Consider the following 18,406-nt stretch of genomic DNA (forward strand, 5'->3'; position numbering starts at 1 on the left):
ACACACACACTGTGTAATATATACAGAGTCAAACTCCCCTACACACACACTGTGTAATATATACAGAGTCAAACTCCCCGACACAGACACTGTGTAATATATACAGAGTCAAACTCTCCTACACAGACACTGTGTAATATATACAGAGTCAAACTCCCCTACACAGACACTGTGTAATATATACAGAGTTAAACTCCCCTACACAGACACTGTGTAATATATACAGAGTCAAACTCCCCTACACAGACACTGTGTAATATATACAGAGTCAAACTCTCCTACATACACACTGTGTAATATATACAGAGTCAAACTCTCCTACACAGACACTGTGTAATATATACAGAGTCAAACTCTCCTACACACACACTGTGTAATATATACAGAGTCAAACTCTCCTACACACACACTGTGTAATATATACAGAGTCAAACTCTCCTACACACACACACTATGTAATATATACAGAGTTAAACTCTCCTACACTCACACTGTGTAATATATACAGAGTTAAACTCTCCTACACTCACACTGTGTAATATATACAGAGTTAAACTCTCCTACACACACACTGTGTAATATATACAGAGTTAAACTCTCCTACACACACACTGTGTAATATATACAGAGTTAAACTCTCCTACACTCACACTGTGTAATATATACAGAGTTAAACTCTCCTACACACACACTGTGTAATATATACAGAGTTAAACTCTCCTACACAGACACTGTGTAATATATACAGTGTTAAACTCTCCTACACACACACTGTGTAATATATACAGAGTCAAACTCTTCAACACACACACTGTGTAATATATACAGAGTTAAACTCTCCTACACACACACTGTGTAATATATACAGAGTCAAACTCCCCTACACAGACACTGTGTAATATATACATAGTCAAACTCCCCTACACAGACACTGTGTAATATATACAGAGTCAAACTCTCCTACACACACACTGTGTAATATATACAGAGTTAAACTCTCCTACACACACACTGTGTAATATATACAGGGTTAAACTCTCCAACACACACACTGTGTAATATATACAGAGTTAAACTCTCCTACACACACTCTGTAATATATACAGAGTCAAACTCCCCTACACAGACACTGTGTAATATATACAGAGTCAAACTCTCCTACACACACACTGTGTAATATATACAGAGTTAAACTCTCCTACACACACACTGTGTAATATATACAGAGTCAAACTCCCCTACACACACACTGTGTAATATATACAGAGTTAAACTCTCCTACACACACACTGTGTAATATATACAGAGTTAAACTCTCCGACACACACACTTTGTAATATATACAGAGTTAAACTCTCCAACACACACACTGTGTAATATATACAGAGTTAAACTCTCCTACACACACACTGTGTAATATATACAGAGTTAACCTCTCCTACACACACACTGTGTAATATATACAGAGTTAAACTCTCCGACACACACACTGTGTAATATATACAGAGTTAAACTCTCCAACAGACACACTGTGTAATATATACAGAGTTAAACTCCCCTACACACACACTGTGTAATATATACAGAGTTAAACTCTCCTACACACACACTGTGTAATATATACAGAGTTAAACTCTCCGACACACACACTGTGTAATATATACAGAGTCAAACTCTCCTACACACACACTGTGTAATATATACGGAGTTAAACTCTCCTACACACACACTGTGTAATATATACAGAGTTAAACTCTCCGACACACACACTGTTTAATATATACAGAGTCAAACTCTCCTACACACACACTGTGTAATATATACAGAGTTAAACTCTCCTACACACACACTGTGTAATATATACAGAGTTAAACTCTCCGACACACACACTGTGTAATATATACAGAGTTAAACTCTCCAACAGACACACTGTGTAATATATACAGAGTTAAACTCCCCTACACACACACTGTGTAATATATACAGAGTTAAACTCTCCTACACACACACTGTGTAATATATACAGAGTCAAACTCTCCGACACACACACTGTGTAATATATACAGAGTTAAACTCTCCTACACACACACTGTGCAATATATACAGAGTTAAACTCTCCTACACACACACTGTGTAATATATACAGAGTTAAACTCTCCAACACACAAACTGTGTAATATATGGAGGGTTAAACTCTCCTACACACACACTCTGTAATATATACGGAGTTAAACCCTCCTACACACACACTGTGTAATATATACAGAGTCAAACTCTCCTACACACACTGTGTAATATACACACAGTTACAATCACCAACACACACACTGTGTAATATATACAGAGTTAAACTCTCCTACACACACACTGTGTAATATATACAGAGTCAAACTCTCCTACACACACACTGTGTAATATATACAGAGTTAAACTCTCCTACACACACACTGTGTAATATATACAGAGTTAAACTCTCCAACACACACACTGTGTAATATATACAGAGTTAAACTCTCCGACACACACACTGTGTAATATATACAGAGTCAAACTCTCCTACACACACACTGTGTAATATATACGGAGTTAAACTCTCCTACACACACACTATGTAATATATACAGAGTTAAACTCTCCGACACACACACTGTGTAATATATACAGAGTTAAACTCTCCTACAAACACACTATGTAATATATAGAGGATTAAACTCTCCTACACACACACTGTGTAATATATACAGAGTTAAACTCTCCTACACACACACTGTGTAATATATACAGAGTTAAACTCTCCAACAGACACACTCTGTAATATATACAGAGTTAAACTCTCCAACACACACACTGTGTAATATATACAGAGTTAAACTCTCCGACACACACACTGTGTAATATATACAGAGTCAAACTCTCCTACACACACACTGTGTAATATATACGGAGTTAAACTCTCCTACACACACACTGTGTAATATATACAGATTTAAACTCTCCTACACACACTGTGTAATATACAGAGGGTTAAACTCTCCCACACATACACTGTGTAATATATACAGAGTTAAACTCTCCTACACACACACTGTGTAATATATACAGAGTTAAACTCTCCTACACACACACTGTGTAATATATACAGAGTCAAACTCTCCTACACACACACTGTGTAATATATACAGAGTTAAACTCTCCAACACACACACTGTGTAATTTATACAGAGTTAAATTCTCCTACACACACACTGTGTAATATATACAGAGTTAAACTCTCCTACACACACACTGTGTAATATATACAGAGTTAAACTCTCCTACACACACACTGTGTAATATATACAGAGTTAAACTCTCCGACACACACACTGTGTAATATATACAGAGTTAAACTCTCCTACACACACACTGTGTAATATATACAGAGTTAAACTCCCCTAAACACACACTGTGTAATATATACAGAGTTAAACTCTCCTACACACACACTGTGTAATATATACAGAGATAAACTCCCCTACACACACACTGTGTAATATATACAGAGTTAAACTCCCCTACACACACACTGTGTAATATATACAGAGTTAAACTCTCCTACACACACTGTGTAATATACACACAGTTACAATCACCAACACACACACTGTGTAATATATACAGAGTTAAACTCTCCTACACACACACTGTGTAATATATACAGAGTCAAACTCTCCTACACACACACTGTGTAATATATACAGAGTTAAACTCTCCTACACACACACTGTGTAATATATACAGAGTTAAACTCTCCAACACACACACTGTGTAATATATACAGAGTTAAACTCTCCGACACACACACTGTGTAATATATACAGAGTTAAACTCTCCTACACACACACTGTGTAATATATACGGAGTTAAACTCTCCTACACACACACTGTGTAATATATACAGAGTTAAACTCTCCGACACACACACTGTGTAATATATACAGAGTTAAACTCTCCTACACACACACTGTGTAATATATAGAGGGTTAAACTCTCCTACACACACACTGTGTAATATATACAGAGTTAAACTCTCCAACAGACACACTCTGTAATATATACAGAGTCAAACTCTCCAACACACACACTGTGTAATATATACAGAGTTAAACTCTCCTACACACACACTGTGTAATATATACAGAGTCAAACTCCCCTACACAGACACTGTGTAATATATACAGAGTCAAACTCCCCTACACAGACACTGTGTAATATATACAGAGTCAAACTCTCCTACACACACACTGTGTAATATATACAGAGTTAAACTCTCCTACACACACACTGTGTAATATATACAGGGTTAAACTCTCCAACACACACACTGTGTAATATATACAGAGTTAAACTCTCCTACACACACTCTGTAATATATACAGAGTCAAACTCCCCTACACAGACACTGTGTAATATATACAGAGTCAAACTCTCCTACACACACACTGTGTAATATATACAGAGTTAAACTCTCCTACACACACACTGTCTAATATATACAGAGTCAAACTCCCCTACACACACACTGTGTAATATATACAGAGTTAAACTCTCCTACACACACACTGTGTAATATATACAGAGTTAAACTCTCCGACACGCACACTGTGTAATATATACAGAGTTAAACTCCCCAACACACACACTGTGTAATATATACAGAGTTAAACTCTCCTACACACACTGTGTAATATATACAGAGTTAAACTCTCCTACACACACACTGTGTAATATATACAGAGTTAAACTCTCCGACACACACACTGTGTAATATATACAGAGTTAAACTCTCCAACAGACACACTGTGTAATATATACAGAGTTAAACTCCCCTACACACACACTGTGTAATATATACGGAGTTAAACTCTCCTACACACACACTGTGTAATATATACAGAGTTAAACTCTCCGACACACACACTGTGTAATATATACAGAGTCAAACTCTCCTACACACACACTGTGTAATATATACGGAGTTAAACTCTCCTAAACACACACTGTGTAATATATACAGAGTTAAACTCTCCGACACACACACTGTTTAATATATACAGAGTCAAACTCTCCTACACACACACTGTGTAATATATACAGAGTTAAACTCTCCTACACACACACTGTGTAATATATACAGAGTTAAACTCTCCGACACACACACTGTGTAATATATACAGAGTTAAACTCTCCAACAGACACACTGTGTAATATATACAGAGTTAAACTCCCCTACACACACACTGTGTAATATATACAGAGTTAAACTCTCCTACACACACACTGTGTAATATATACAGAGTCAAACTCTCCTACACACACACTGTGTAATATATACAGAGTCAAACTCTCCTACACACACACTGTGTAATATATACAGAGTCAAACTCTCCTACACACACACACTATGTAATATATACAGAGTTAAACTCTCCTACACTCACACTGTGTAATATATACAGAGTTAAACTCTCCTACACTCACACTGTGTAATATATACAGAGTTAAACTCTCCTACACACACACTGTGTAATATATACAGAGTTAAACTCTCCTACACACACACTGTGTAATATATACAGAGTTAAACTCTCCTACACTCACACTGTGTAATATATACAGAGTTAAACTCTCCTACACACACACTGTGTAATATATACAGAGTTAAACTCTCCTACACAGACACTGTGTAATATATACAGTGTTAAACTCTCCTACACACACACTGTGTAATATATACAGAGTCAAACTCTTCAACACACACACTGTGTAATATATACAGAGTTAAACTCTCCTACACACACACTGTGTAATATATACAGAGTCAAACTCCCCTACACAGACACTGTGTAATATATACATAGTCAAACTCCCCTACACAGACACTGTGTAATATATACAGAGTCAAACTCTCCTACACACACACTGTGTAATATATACAGAGTTAAACTCTCCTACACACACACTGTGTAATATATACAGGGTTAAACTCTCCAACACACACACTGTGTAATATATACAGAGTTAAACTCTCCTACACACACTCTGTAATATATACAGAGTCAAACTCCCCTACACAGACACTGTGTAATATATACAGAGTCAAACTCTCCTACACACACACTGTGTAATATATACAGAGTTAAACTCTCCTACACACACACTGTGTAATATATACAGAGTCAAACTCCCCTACACACACACTGTGTAATATATACAGAGTTAAACTCTCCTACACACACACTGTGTAATATATACAGAGTTAAACTCTCCGACACACACACTTTGTAATATATACAGAGTTAAACTCTCCAACACACACACTGTGTAATATATACAGAGTTAAACTCTCCTACACACACACTGTGTAATATATACAGAGTTAACCTCTCCTACACACACACTGTGTAATATATACAGAGTTAAACTCTCCGACACACACACTGTGTAATATATACAGAGTTAAACTCTCCAACAGACACACTGTGTAATATATACAGAGTTAAACTCCCCTACACACACACTGTGTAATATATACAGAGTTAAACTCTCCTACACACACACTGTGTAATATATACAGAGTTAAACTCTCCGACACACACACTGTGTAATATATACAGAGTCAAACTCTCCTACACACACACTGTGTAATATATACGGAGTTAAACTCTCCTACACACACACTGTGTAATATATACAGAGTTAAACTCTCCGACACACACACTGTTTAATATATACAGAGTCAAACTCTCCTACACACACACTGTGTAATATATACAGAGTTAAACTCTCCTACACACACACTGTGTAATATATACAGAGTTAAACTCTCCGACACACACACTGTGTAATATATACAGAGTTAAACTCTCCAACAGACACACTGTGTAATATATACAGAGTTAAACTCCCCTACACACACACTGTGTAATATATACAGAGTTAAACTCTCCTACACACACACTGTGTAATATATACAGAGTCAAACTCTCCGACACACACACTGTGTAATATATACAGAGTTAAACTCTCCTACACACACACTGTGCAATATATACAGAGTTAAACTCTCCTACACACACACTGTGTAATATATACAGAGTTAAACTCTCCAACACACAAACTGTGTAATATATGGAGGGTTAAACTCTCCTACACACACACTCTGTAATATATACGGAGTTAAACCCTCCTACACACACACTGTGTAATATATACAGAGTCAAACTCTCCTACACACACTGTGTAATATACACACAGTTACAATCACCAACACACACACTGTGTAATATATACAGAGTTAAACTCTCCTACACACACACTGTGTAATATATACAGAGTCAAACTCTCCTACACACACACTGTGTAATATATACAGAGTTAAACTCTCCTACACACACACTGTGTAATATATACAGAGTTAAACTCTCCAACACACACACTGTGTAATATATACAGAGTTAAACTCTCCGACACACACACTGTGTAATATATACAGAGTCAAACTCTCCTACACACACACTGTGTAATATATACGGAGTTAAACTCTCCTACACACACACTATGTAATATATACAGAGTTAAACTCTCCGACACACACACTGTGTAATATATACAGAGTTAAACTCTCCTACAAACACACTATGTAATATATAGAGGATTAAACTCTCCTACACACACACTGTGTAATATATACAGAGTTAAACTCTCCTACACACACACTGTGTAATATATACAGAGTTAAACTCTCCAACAGACACACTCTGTAATATATACAGAGTTAAACTCTCCAACACACACACTGTGTAATATATACAGAGTTAAACTCTCCGACACACACACTGTGTAATATATACAGAGTCAAACTCTCCTACACACACACTGTGTAATATATACGGAGTTAAACTCTCCTACACACACACTGTGTAATATATACAGATTTAAACTCTCCTACACACACTGTGTAATATACAGAGGGTTAAACTCTCCCACACATACACTGTGTAATATATACAGAGTTAAACTCTCCTACACACACACTGTGTAATATATACAGAGTTAAACTCTCCTACACACACACTGTGTAATATATACAGAGTCAAACTCTCCTACACACACACTGTGTAATATATACAGAGTTAAACTCTCCAACACACACACTGTGTAATTTATACAGAGTTAAATTCTCCTACACACACACTGTGTAATATATACAGAGTTAAACTCTCCTACACACACACTGTGTAATATATACAGAGTTAAACTCTCCTACACACACACTGTGTAATATATACAGAGTTAAACTCTCCTACACACACACTGTGTAATATATACAGAGTTAAACTCTCCGACACACACACTGTGTAATATATACAGAGTTAAACTCTCCTACACACACACTGTGTAATATATAGAGGGTTAAACTCTCCTACACACACACTGTGTAATATATACAGAGTTAAACTCTCCTACACACACACTGTGTAATATATACAGAGTTAAACTCTCCAACAGACACACTCTGTAATATATACAGAGTTAAACTCTCCAACACACACACTGTGTAATATATACAGAGTTAAACTCTCCGACACACACACTGTGTAATATATACAGAGTCAAACTCTCCTACACACACACTGTGTAATATATACGGAGTTAAACTCTCCTACACACACACTGTGTAATAAATACAGATTTAAACTCTCCTACACACACTGTGTAATGTACAGAGGGTTAAACTCTCCCACACATACACTGTGTAATATATACAGAGTTAAACTCACCTACACACACACTGTGTAATATATACAGAGTTAAACTCTCCTACACACACACTGTGTAATATATACAGAGTTAAACTCTCCTACACACACACTGTGTAATATATACAGAGTTAAACTCTCCTACACACACACTGTGTAATTTATACAGAGTTAAACTCTCCTACACACACACTGTGTAATATATACAGAGTTAAACTCTCCTACACACACACTGTGTAATATATACAGAGTTAAACTCTCCTACACACACACTGTGTAATATATACAGAGTTAAACTCTCCGACACACACACTGTGTAATATATACAGAGTTAAACTCTCCTACACACACACTGTGTAATATATACAGAGTTAAACTCCCCTAAACACACACTGTGTAATATATACAGAGTTAAACTCTCCTACACACACACTGTGTAATATATACAGAGATAAACTCCCCTACACACACACTGTGTAATATATACAGAGTTAAACTCCCCTACACACACACTGTGTAATATATACAGAGTTAAACTCTCCTACACACACACTGTGTCATATATACAGAGTTAAACTCTCCTACACACACACTGTGTAATATATACAGAGTTAAACTCTCCTACACACACACTGTGTAATATATACAGAGTTAAACTCTGCTACACAGACACTGTGTAATATGTACAGAGTTAAACTCTCCTACACACACACTGTGTAATATATACAGAGTTAATCTCTCCTGCACACAAACTGTGTAATATATACAGAGTTAAACTCTCCTACACACACACTGTGTAATATATACAGAGTTAAACTCCCCTACACACACACTGTGTAATATATACAGAGTTAAACTCTCCGACACACACACTGTGTAATATATACAGGGTTAAACTCTCCTACACACACACTGTGTAATATATACAGAGTTAAACTCTCCTACACACACACTGTGTAATATATACAGAGTTAAACTCTCCTACACACACACTGTGTAATATATACAGAGTTAAACTCTCCTACACACACACTGTGTAATATATACAGAGTTAAACTCTCCGACACACACACTGTGTAATATATACAGAGTTAAACTCTCCTACACACACACTGTGTAATATATACAGAGTTAAACTCTCCGACACACACACTGTGTAATATATACAGAGTCAAACTCTCCTACACACACACTGTGTAATATATACAGAGTCAAACTTGCCTACACACACACTGTGTAATATATACAGGGTTAAACTCTCCTACACACACAATGTGTAATATATACAGAGTTAAACTCTCCTACACACACTGTGTAATATATACAGAGTTAAACTCTCCTACACACACACTGTGTAATATATACAGAGTTAAACTCTCCTACACACACACTGTGTAATATATACAGAGTTAAACTCTCCTACACACACACTGTGTAATATATACAGAGTTAAACTCTCCTACACACACACTGTGTAATATATACAGAGTTAAACTCTCCTACACACACACTGTGTAATATATACAGAGTTAAACTCTCCTACACACACACTGTGTAATATATACAGAGTTAAACTCTCCGACACACACACTGTGTAATACATACAGAGTTAAAATCTCCTACACACACACTGTGTAATATATACAGAGATAAACTCTCCAACACACACACTGTGTAATACATACAGAGTTAAACTCTCCAACACACACACTGTGTAATATAAACAGAGTTAAACTCTCCGACACACACACTGTGTAATATATACAGAGTTAAACTCTCCTACACACACACTGTGTCATATATACAGAGTTAAACTCTCCTACACACACACTGTGTAATATATACAGAGTTAAACTCTCCTACACACACACTGTGTAATATATACAGAGTTAAACTCTCCGACACACACACTGTGTAATATATACAGAGTTAAACTCTCCTACACACACACTGTGTAATATATACAGAGTTAAACTCTCCGACACACACACTGTGTAATATATACAGAGTTAAACTCTCCTACACACACACTGTGTAATATATACAGAGTTAAACTCTCCTACACACACACTGTGTAATATATACAGAGTTAAACTCTCCTACACACACACTGTGTAATATATACAGAGTTAAACTCTCCTACACACACACTGTGTAATATATACAGAGTTAAACTCTCCTACACACACACTGTGTAATATATACAGAGTTAAATTCTCCTACACACACACTGTGTAATATATACAGAGTTAAACTCTCCTACACACACACTGTGTAATATATACAGAGTTAAACTCTCCTACACACACACTGTGTAATATATACAGAGTTAAACTCTCCTACACACACACTGTGTAATATATACAGAGTTAAACTCTCCGACACACACACTGTGTAATATATACAGAGTTAAACTCTCCTACACACACACTGTGTAATATATACAGAGTTAAACTCTCCTACACACACACTGTGTAATATATACAGAGTTAAACTCTCCTACACACACACTGTGTAATATATACAGAGTTAAACTCTCCGACACACACACTGTGTAATATATACAGAGTTAAACTCTCCTACACACACACTGTGTAATATATACAGAGTTAAACTCTCCTACACGCACACTGTGTAATATATACAGGGTTAAACTCTCCTACACGCACACTGTGTAATATATACAGAGTTAAACTCTCCTACACGCACACTGTGTAATATATACAGAGTTAAACTCTCCTACACGCACACTGTGTAATATATACAGAGTTAAACTCTCCTACACGCACACTGTGTAATATATACAGAGTTAAACTCTCCTACATACACACTGTGTAATATATACAGAGTTAAACGCCCCTACACACACACTGTGTAATATATACAGAGTTAAACTCTCCTACACACACACTGTGTAATATATACAGAGTTAAACTCCCCTACACACACTCTGTGTAATATATACAGAGTTAAACTCCCCTACACACACACTGTGTAATATATACAGAGTTAAACTCTCCTACACACACACTGTGTAATATATAGAGGGTTAAACTCTCCTACACACACACTGTGTAATATATACAGAGTTAAACTCTCCTACACACACACTGTGTAATATATACAGGGTTAAACTCTCCTACACACACACTGTGTAATATATACAGAGTTAAACTCTCCTACATACACACTGTGTAATATATACAGAGTTAAACTCCCCTACACACACACTGTGTAATATATACAGAGTTAAACTCTCCTACACACACACTGTGTAATAGATACAGAGTTAAACTCTCCTACACACACACTGTGTAATATATACAGAGTTAAACTCCCCTACACACACACTGTGTAATATATACAGAGTTAAACTCTCCTACACACACACTGTGTAATATATACAGAGTTAAACTCTCCTACACACACTGTGTAATATATACAGAGTTAAACTCTCCTACACACACACTGTGTAATATATACAGAGTTAAACTCTCCGACACACACACTGTGTAATATATACAGAGTTAAACTCTCCTACACACACACTGTGTAATATATACAGAGTTAAACTCTCCTACACACACACTGTGTAATATATACAGAGTTAAACTCTCCTACACACACACTGTGTAATATATACAGAGTTAAACTCTCCTACACACACACTCTGTAATATATACAGAGTTAAACTCCCCTACACACACACTGTGTAATATATACAGAGTTAAACTCTCCTACACACACACTGTGTAATATATGCAGAGTTAAACTCTCCTGCATTCACACTGTGTAATATATACAGAGTTAAACTCTCCTACACACACACTGTGTAATTTATACAGAGTTAAACTCTCCTACACACACACTGTGTAATATATACAGAGTTAAACTCTCCTACACACACACTGTGTAATATATACAGAGTTAAACTCTCCTACACACACACTGTGTAATATATACAGAGTTAAACTCTCCTATACACACACTGTGTAATATATACAGAGTTAAACTCTCCGACACACACACTGTGTAATATATACAGAGTTAAACTCTCCTACACACACACTGTGTAATATATACAGAGTTAAACTCTCCTACACACACACTGTGTAATATATACAGAGTCAAACTCTCCAACACACACACTGTGTAATATATACAGAGTTAAACTCTCCTACACACACTGTGTAATATATACAGAGTTAAACTCTCCTACACACACACTGTGTAATATATACAGAGTTAAACTCTCCTACACACACACTGTGTAATATATACAGAGTTAAACTCTCCTACACACACTGTGTAATATATACAGAGTTAAACTCTCCTACACACACACTGTGTAATATATACAGAGTTAAACTCTCCAACACACACACTGTGTAATATATACAGAGTTAAACTCTCCTACACACACTGTGTAATATATACAGAGTTAAACTCTCCTACACACACACTGTGTAATATATACAGAGTTAAACTCTCCTACACACTCTGTGTAATATATACAGAGTTAAACTCTCCTACACACACACTGTGTAATATATACAGAGTTAAACTCTCCAACACACACACTGTGTAATATATACAGAGTTAAACTCTCCTACACACACACTGTGTAATATATACAGAGTTAAACTCTCCTACACACACACTGTGTAATATATACAGAGTTAAACTCTCCTATACACACACTGTGTAATATATACAGACTTAAACTCTCCGACACACACACTGTGTAATATATACAGAGTTAAACTCTCCTACACACACACTGTGTAATATATACAGAGTTAAACTCTCCTACACACACACTGTGTAATATATACAGAGTCAAACTCTCCAACACACACACTGTGTAATATATACAGAGTTAAACTCTCCTACACACACTGTGTAATATATACAGAGTTAAACTCTCCTACACACACACTGTGTAATATATACAGAGTTAAACTCTCCTACACACACACTGTGTAATATATACAGAGTTAAACTCTCCTACACACACTGTGTAATATATACAGAGTTAAACTCTCCTACACACACACTGTGTAATATATACAGAGTTAAACTCTCCAACACACACACTGTGTAATATATACAGAGTTAAACTCTCCTACACACACTGTGTAATATATACAGAGTTAAACTCTCCTACACACACACTGTGTAATATATACAGAGTTAAACTCTCCTACACACACTGTGTAATATATACAGAGTTAAACTCTCCTACACACACACTGTGTAATATATACAGAGTTAAACTCTCCAACACACACACTGTGTAATATATACAGAGTTAAACTCTCCTACACACACACTGTGTAATATATACAGAGTTAAAGACTCCTACACACACTGTGTAATATATACAGAGTTAAACTCTCCGACACACACTGTGTAATATATACAGAGTTAAACTCTCCTACACACACACTGTGTAATATATACAGAGTTAAACTCTCCAACACACACACTGTGTAATATATACCGAGTTAAACTCTCCTACACACACACTGTGTAATATATACAGAGTTAAAGACTCCTACACACACTGTGTAATATATACAGAGTTAAACTCTCCGACACACACTGTGTAATATATACAGAGTTAAACTCTCCTACACACACACTGTGTAATATATACAGAGTTAAACTCTCCAACACACACACTGTGTAATATATACAGAGTTAAACTCTCCTACACACACACTGTGTAATATATACAGAGTTAAACTCTCCTACACACACACTGTGTAATATATACAGAGTTAAACTCTCCGACACACACACTGTGTAATATATACAGAGTTAAACTCTCCTACACACACACTGTGTAATATATACAGAGTTAAACTCTCCTACACACACACTGTGTAATATATACAGAGTTAAACTCTCCTACACACACACTGTGTAATATATACAGAGTTAAACTCTCCGACACACACACTGTGTAATATATACAGAGTTAAACTCTCCTACACACACACTGTGTAATATATACAGAGTTAAACTCTCCTACACGCACACTGTGTAATATATACAGGGTTAAACTCTCCTACACGCACACTGTGTAATATATACAGAGTTAAACTCTCCTACACGCACACTGTGTAATATATACAGAGTTAAACTCTCCTACACGCACACTGTGTAATATATACAGAGTTAAACTCTCCTACACGCACACTGTGTAATATATACAGAGTTAAACTCTCCTACATACACACTGTGTAATATATACAGAGTTAAACGCCCCTACACACACACTGTGTAATATATACAGAGTTAAACTCTCCTACACACACACTGTGTAATATATACAGAGTTAAACTCCCCTACACACACTCTGTGTAATATATACAGAGTTAAACTCCCCTACACACACACTGTGTAATATATACAGAGTTAAACTCTCCTACACACACACTGTGTAATATATAGAGGGTTAAACTCTCCTACACACACACTGTGTAATATATACAGAGTTAAACTCTCCTACACACACACTGTGTAATATATACAGGGTTAAACTCTCCTACACACACACTGTGTAATATATACAGAGTTAAACTCTCCTACATACACACTGTGTAATATATACAGAGTTAAACTCCCCTACACACACACTGTGTAATATATACAGAGTTAAACTCTCCTACACACACACTGTGTAATAGATACAGAGTTAAACTCTCCTACACACACACTGTGTAATATATACAGAGTTAAACTCCCCTACACACACACTGTGTAATATATACAGAGTTAAACTCTCCTACACACACACTGTGTAATATATACAGAGTTAAACTCTCCTACACACACTGTGTAATATATACAGAGTTAAACTCTCCTACACACACACTGTGTAATATATACAGAGTTAAACTCTCCGACACACACACTGTGTAATATATACAGAGTTAAACTCTCCTACACACACACTGTGTAATATATACAGAGTTAAACTCTCCTACACACACACTGTGTAATATATACAGAGTTAAACTCTCCTACACACACACTGTGTAATATATACAGAGTTAAACTCTCCTACACACACACTCTGTAATATATACAGAGTTAAACTCCCCTACACACACACTGTGTAATATATACAGAGTTAAACTCTCCTACACACACACTGTGTAATATATGCAGAGTTAAACTCTCCTGCATTCACACTGTGTAATATATACAGAGTTAAACTCTCCTACACACACACTGTGTAATTTATACAGAGTTAAACTCTCCTACACACACACTGTGTAATATATACAGAGTTAAACTCTCCTACACACACACTGTGTAATATATACAGAGTTAAACTCTCCTATACACACACTGTGTAATATATACAGAGTTAAACTCTCCGACACACACACTGTGTAATATATACAGAGTTAAACTCTCCTACACACACACTGTGTAATATATACAGAGTTAAACTCTCCTACACACACACTGTGTAATATATACAGAGTCAAACTCTCCAACACACACACTGTGTAATATATACAGAGTTAAACTCTCCTACACACACTGTGTAATATATACAGAGTTAAACTCTCCTACACACACACTGTGTAATATATACAGAGTTAAACTCTCCTACACACACACTGTGTAATATATACAGAGTTAAACTCTCCTACACACACTGTGTAATATATACAGAGTTAAACTCTCCTACACACACACTGTGTAATATATACAGAGTTAAACTCTCCAACACACACACTGTGTAATATATACAGAGTTAAACTCTCCTACACACACTGTGTAATATATACAGAGTTAAACTCTCCTACACACACACTGTGTAATATATACAGAGTTAAACTCTCCTACACACACTGTGTAATATATACAGAGTTAAACTCTCCTACACACACACTGTGTAATATATACAGAGTTAAACTCTCCAACACACACACTGTGTAATATATACAGAGTTAAACTCTCCTACACACACACTGTGTAATATATACAGAGTTAAACTCTCCTACACACACACTGTGTAATATATACAGAGTTAAACTCTCCTATACACACACTGTGTAATATATACAGAGTTAAACTCTCCGACACACACACTGTGTAATATATACAGAGTTAAACTCTCCTACACACACACTGTGTAATATATACAGAGTTAAACTCTCCTACACACACACTGTGTAATATATACAGAGTCAAACTCTCCAACACACACACTGTGTAATATATACAGAGTTAAACTCTCCTACACACACTGTGTAATATATACAGAGTTAAACTCTCCTACACACACACTGTGTAATATATACAGAGTTAAACTCTCCTACACACACTGTGTAATATATACAGAGTTAAACTCTCCTACACACACACTGTGTAATATATACAGAGTTAAACTCTCCAACACACACACTGTGTAATATATACAGAGTTAAACTCTCCTACACACACTGTGTAATATATACAGAGTTAAACTCTCCTACACACACACTGTGTAATATATACAGAGTTAAACTCTCCTACACACACTGTGTAATATATACAGAGTTAAACTCTCCTACACACACACTGTGTAATATATACAGAGTTAAACTCTCCAACACACACACTGTGTAATATATACAGAGTTAAACTCTCCTACACACACACTGTGTAATATATACAGAGTTAAAGACTCCTACACACACTGTGTAATATATACAGAGTTAAACTCTCCGACACACACTGTGTAATATATACAGAGTTAAACTCTCCTACACACACACTGTGTAATATATACAGAGTTAAACTCTCCAACACACACACTGTGTAATATATACCGAGTTAAACTCTCCTACACACACACTGTGTAATATATACAGAGTTAAAGACTCCTACACACACTGTGTAATATATACAGAGTTAAACTCTCCGACACACACTGTGTAATATATACAGAGTTAAACTCTCCTACACACACACTGTGTAATATATACAGAGTTAAACTCTCCAACACACACACTGTGTAATATATACAGAGTTAAACTCTCCTACACACACACTGTGTAATATATACAGAGTTAAACTCTCCTACACACACACTGTGTAATATATACAGAGTTAAACTCTCCTACACACACACTGTGTAATATATACAGAGTTAAACTCTCCTACACACACACTGTGTAATATATACAGAGTTAAACTCTCCTACACACACACTGTGTAATATATACAGAGTTAAACTCTCCTACACAAACACTGCTAAAAGATTCAGGGTCATTCAGTAGAGCTGTTCTCTAAAAGCTTCGTTCTTTGTCCACAGGTGAAAATTTCCCATTCCACTGGCCGTCCGGTTCCGAATGCCACCATCTATATTTTCAACTCACAGAAACCCGGTTTACAACAATTGATCTCAGATCAAGACGGGATGGCAACATTCTCATTGGATACCTCATCCTGGGGGCAAGACCCCATCTCCATCCTGGTGAGCTAGATGGTATCAGGGTCTCAGGGGATAATGAGAGGGGGTTTATAGAGGGTATCAGGGACTGAGTGGATAATGAGAGGGGGTTTATAGAGGGTATCAGGGACTGAGTGGATAATGA

General features: G+C 36.2%; 1 protein-coding gene across 1 annotated transcript in view; it reads left to right on the top strand.

The window, feature by feature from the left end:
- The window catches only part of LOC137366752 (alpha-2-macroglobulin-like), a gene marked incomplete at its 3' end in the record, with an annotated part of 37,582 nt that overhangs the window by 13,187 nt on the left and 5,989 nt on the right, over window positions 1-18,406 (top strand). The window contains exon 7 of the mRNA XM_068028406.1: window positions 18,124-18,285. Within this exon, the coding sequence (XP_067884507.1) occupies window positions 18,124-18,285 (162 nt within the window). The remainder of the gene's footprint in view (window positions 1-18,123; window positions 18,286-18,406) is intronic.

The sequence above is a fragment of the Heterodontus francisci genome, unplaced genomic scaffold (assembly GCF_036365525.1).
Source record: "Heterodontus francisci isolate sHetFra1 unplaced genomic scaffold, sHetFra1.hap1 HAP1_SCAFFOLD_1601, whole genome shotgun sequence".
In the NCBI taxonomy this organism is placed as follows: Eukaryota; Metazoa; Chordata; class Chondrichthyes; order Heterodontiformes; family Heterodontidae; genus Heterodontus; species Heterodontus francisci.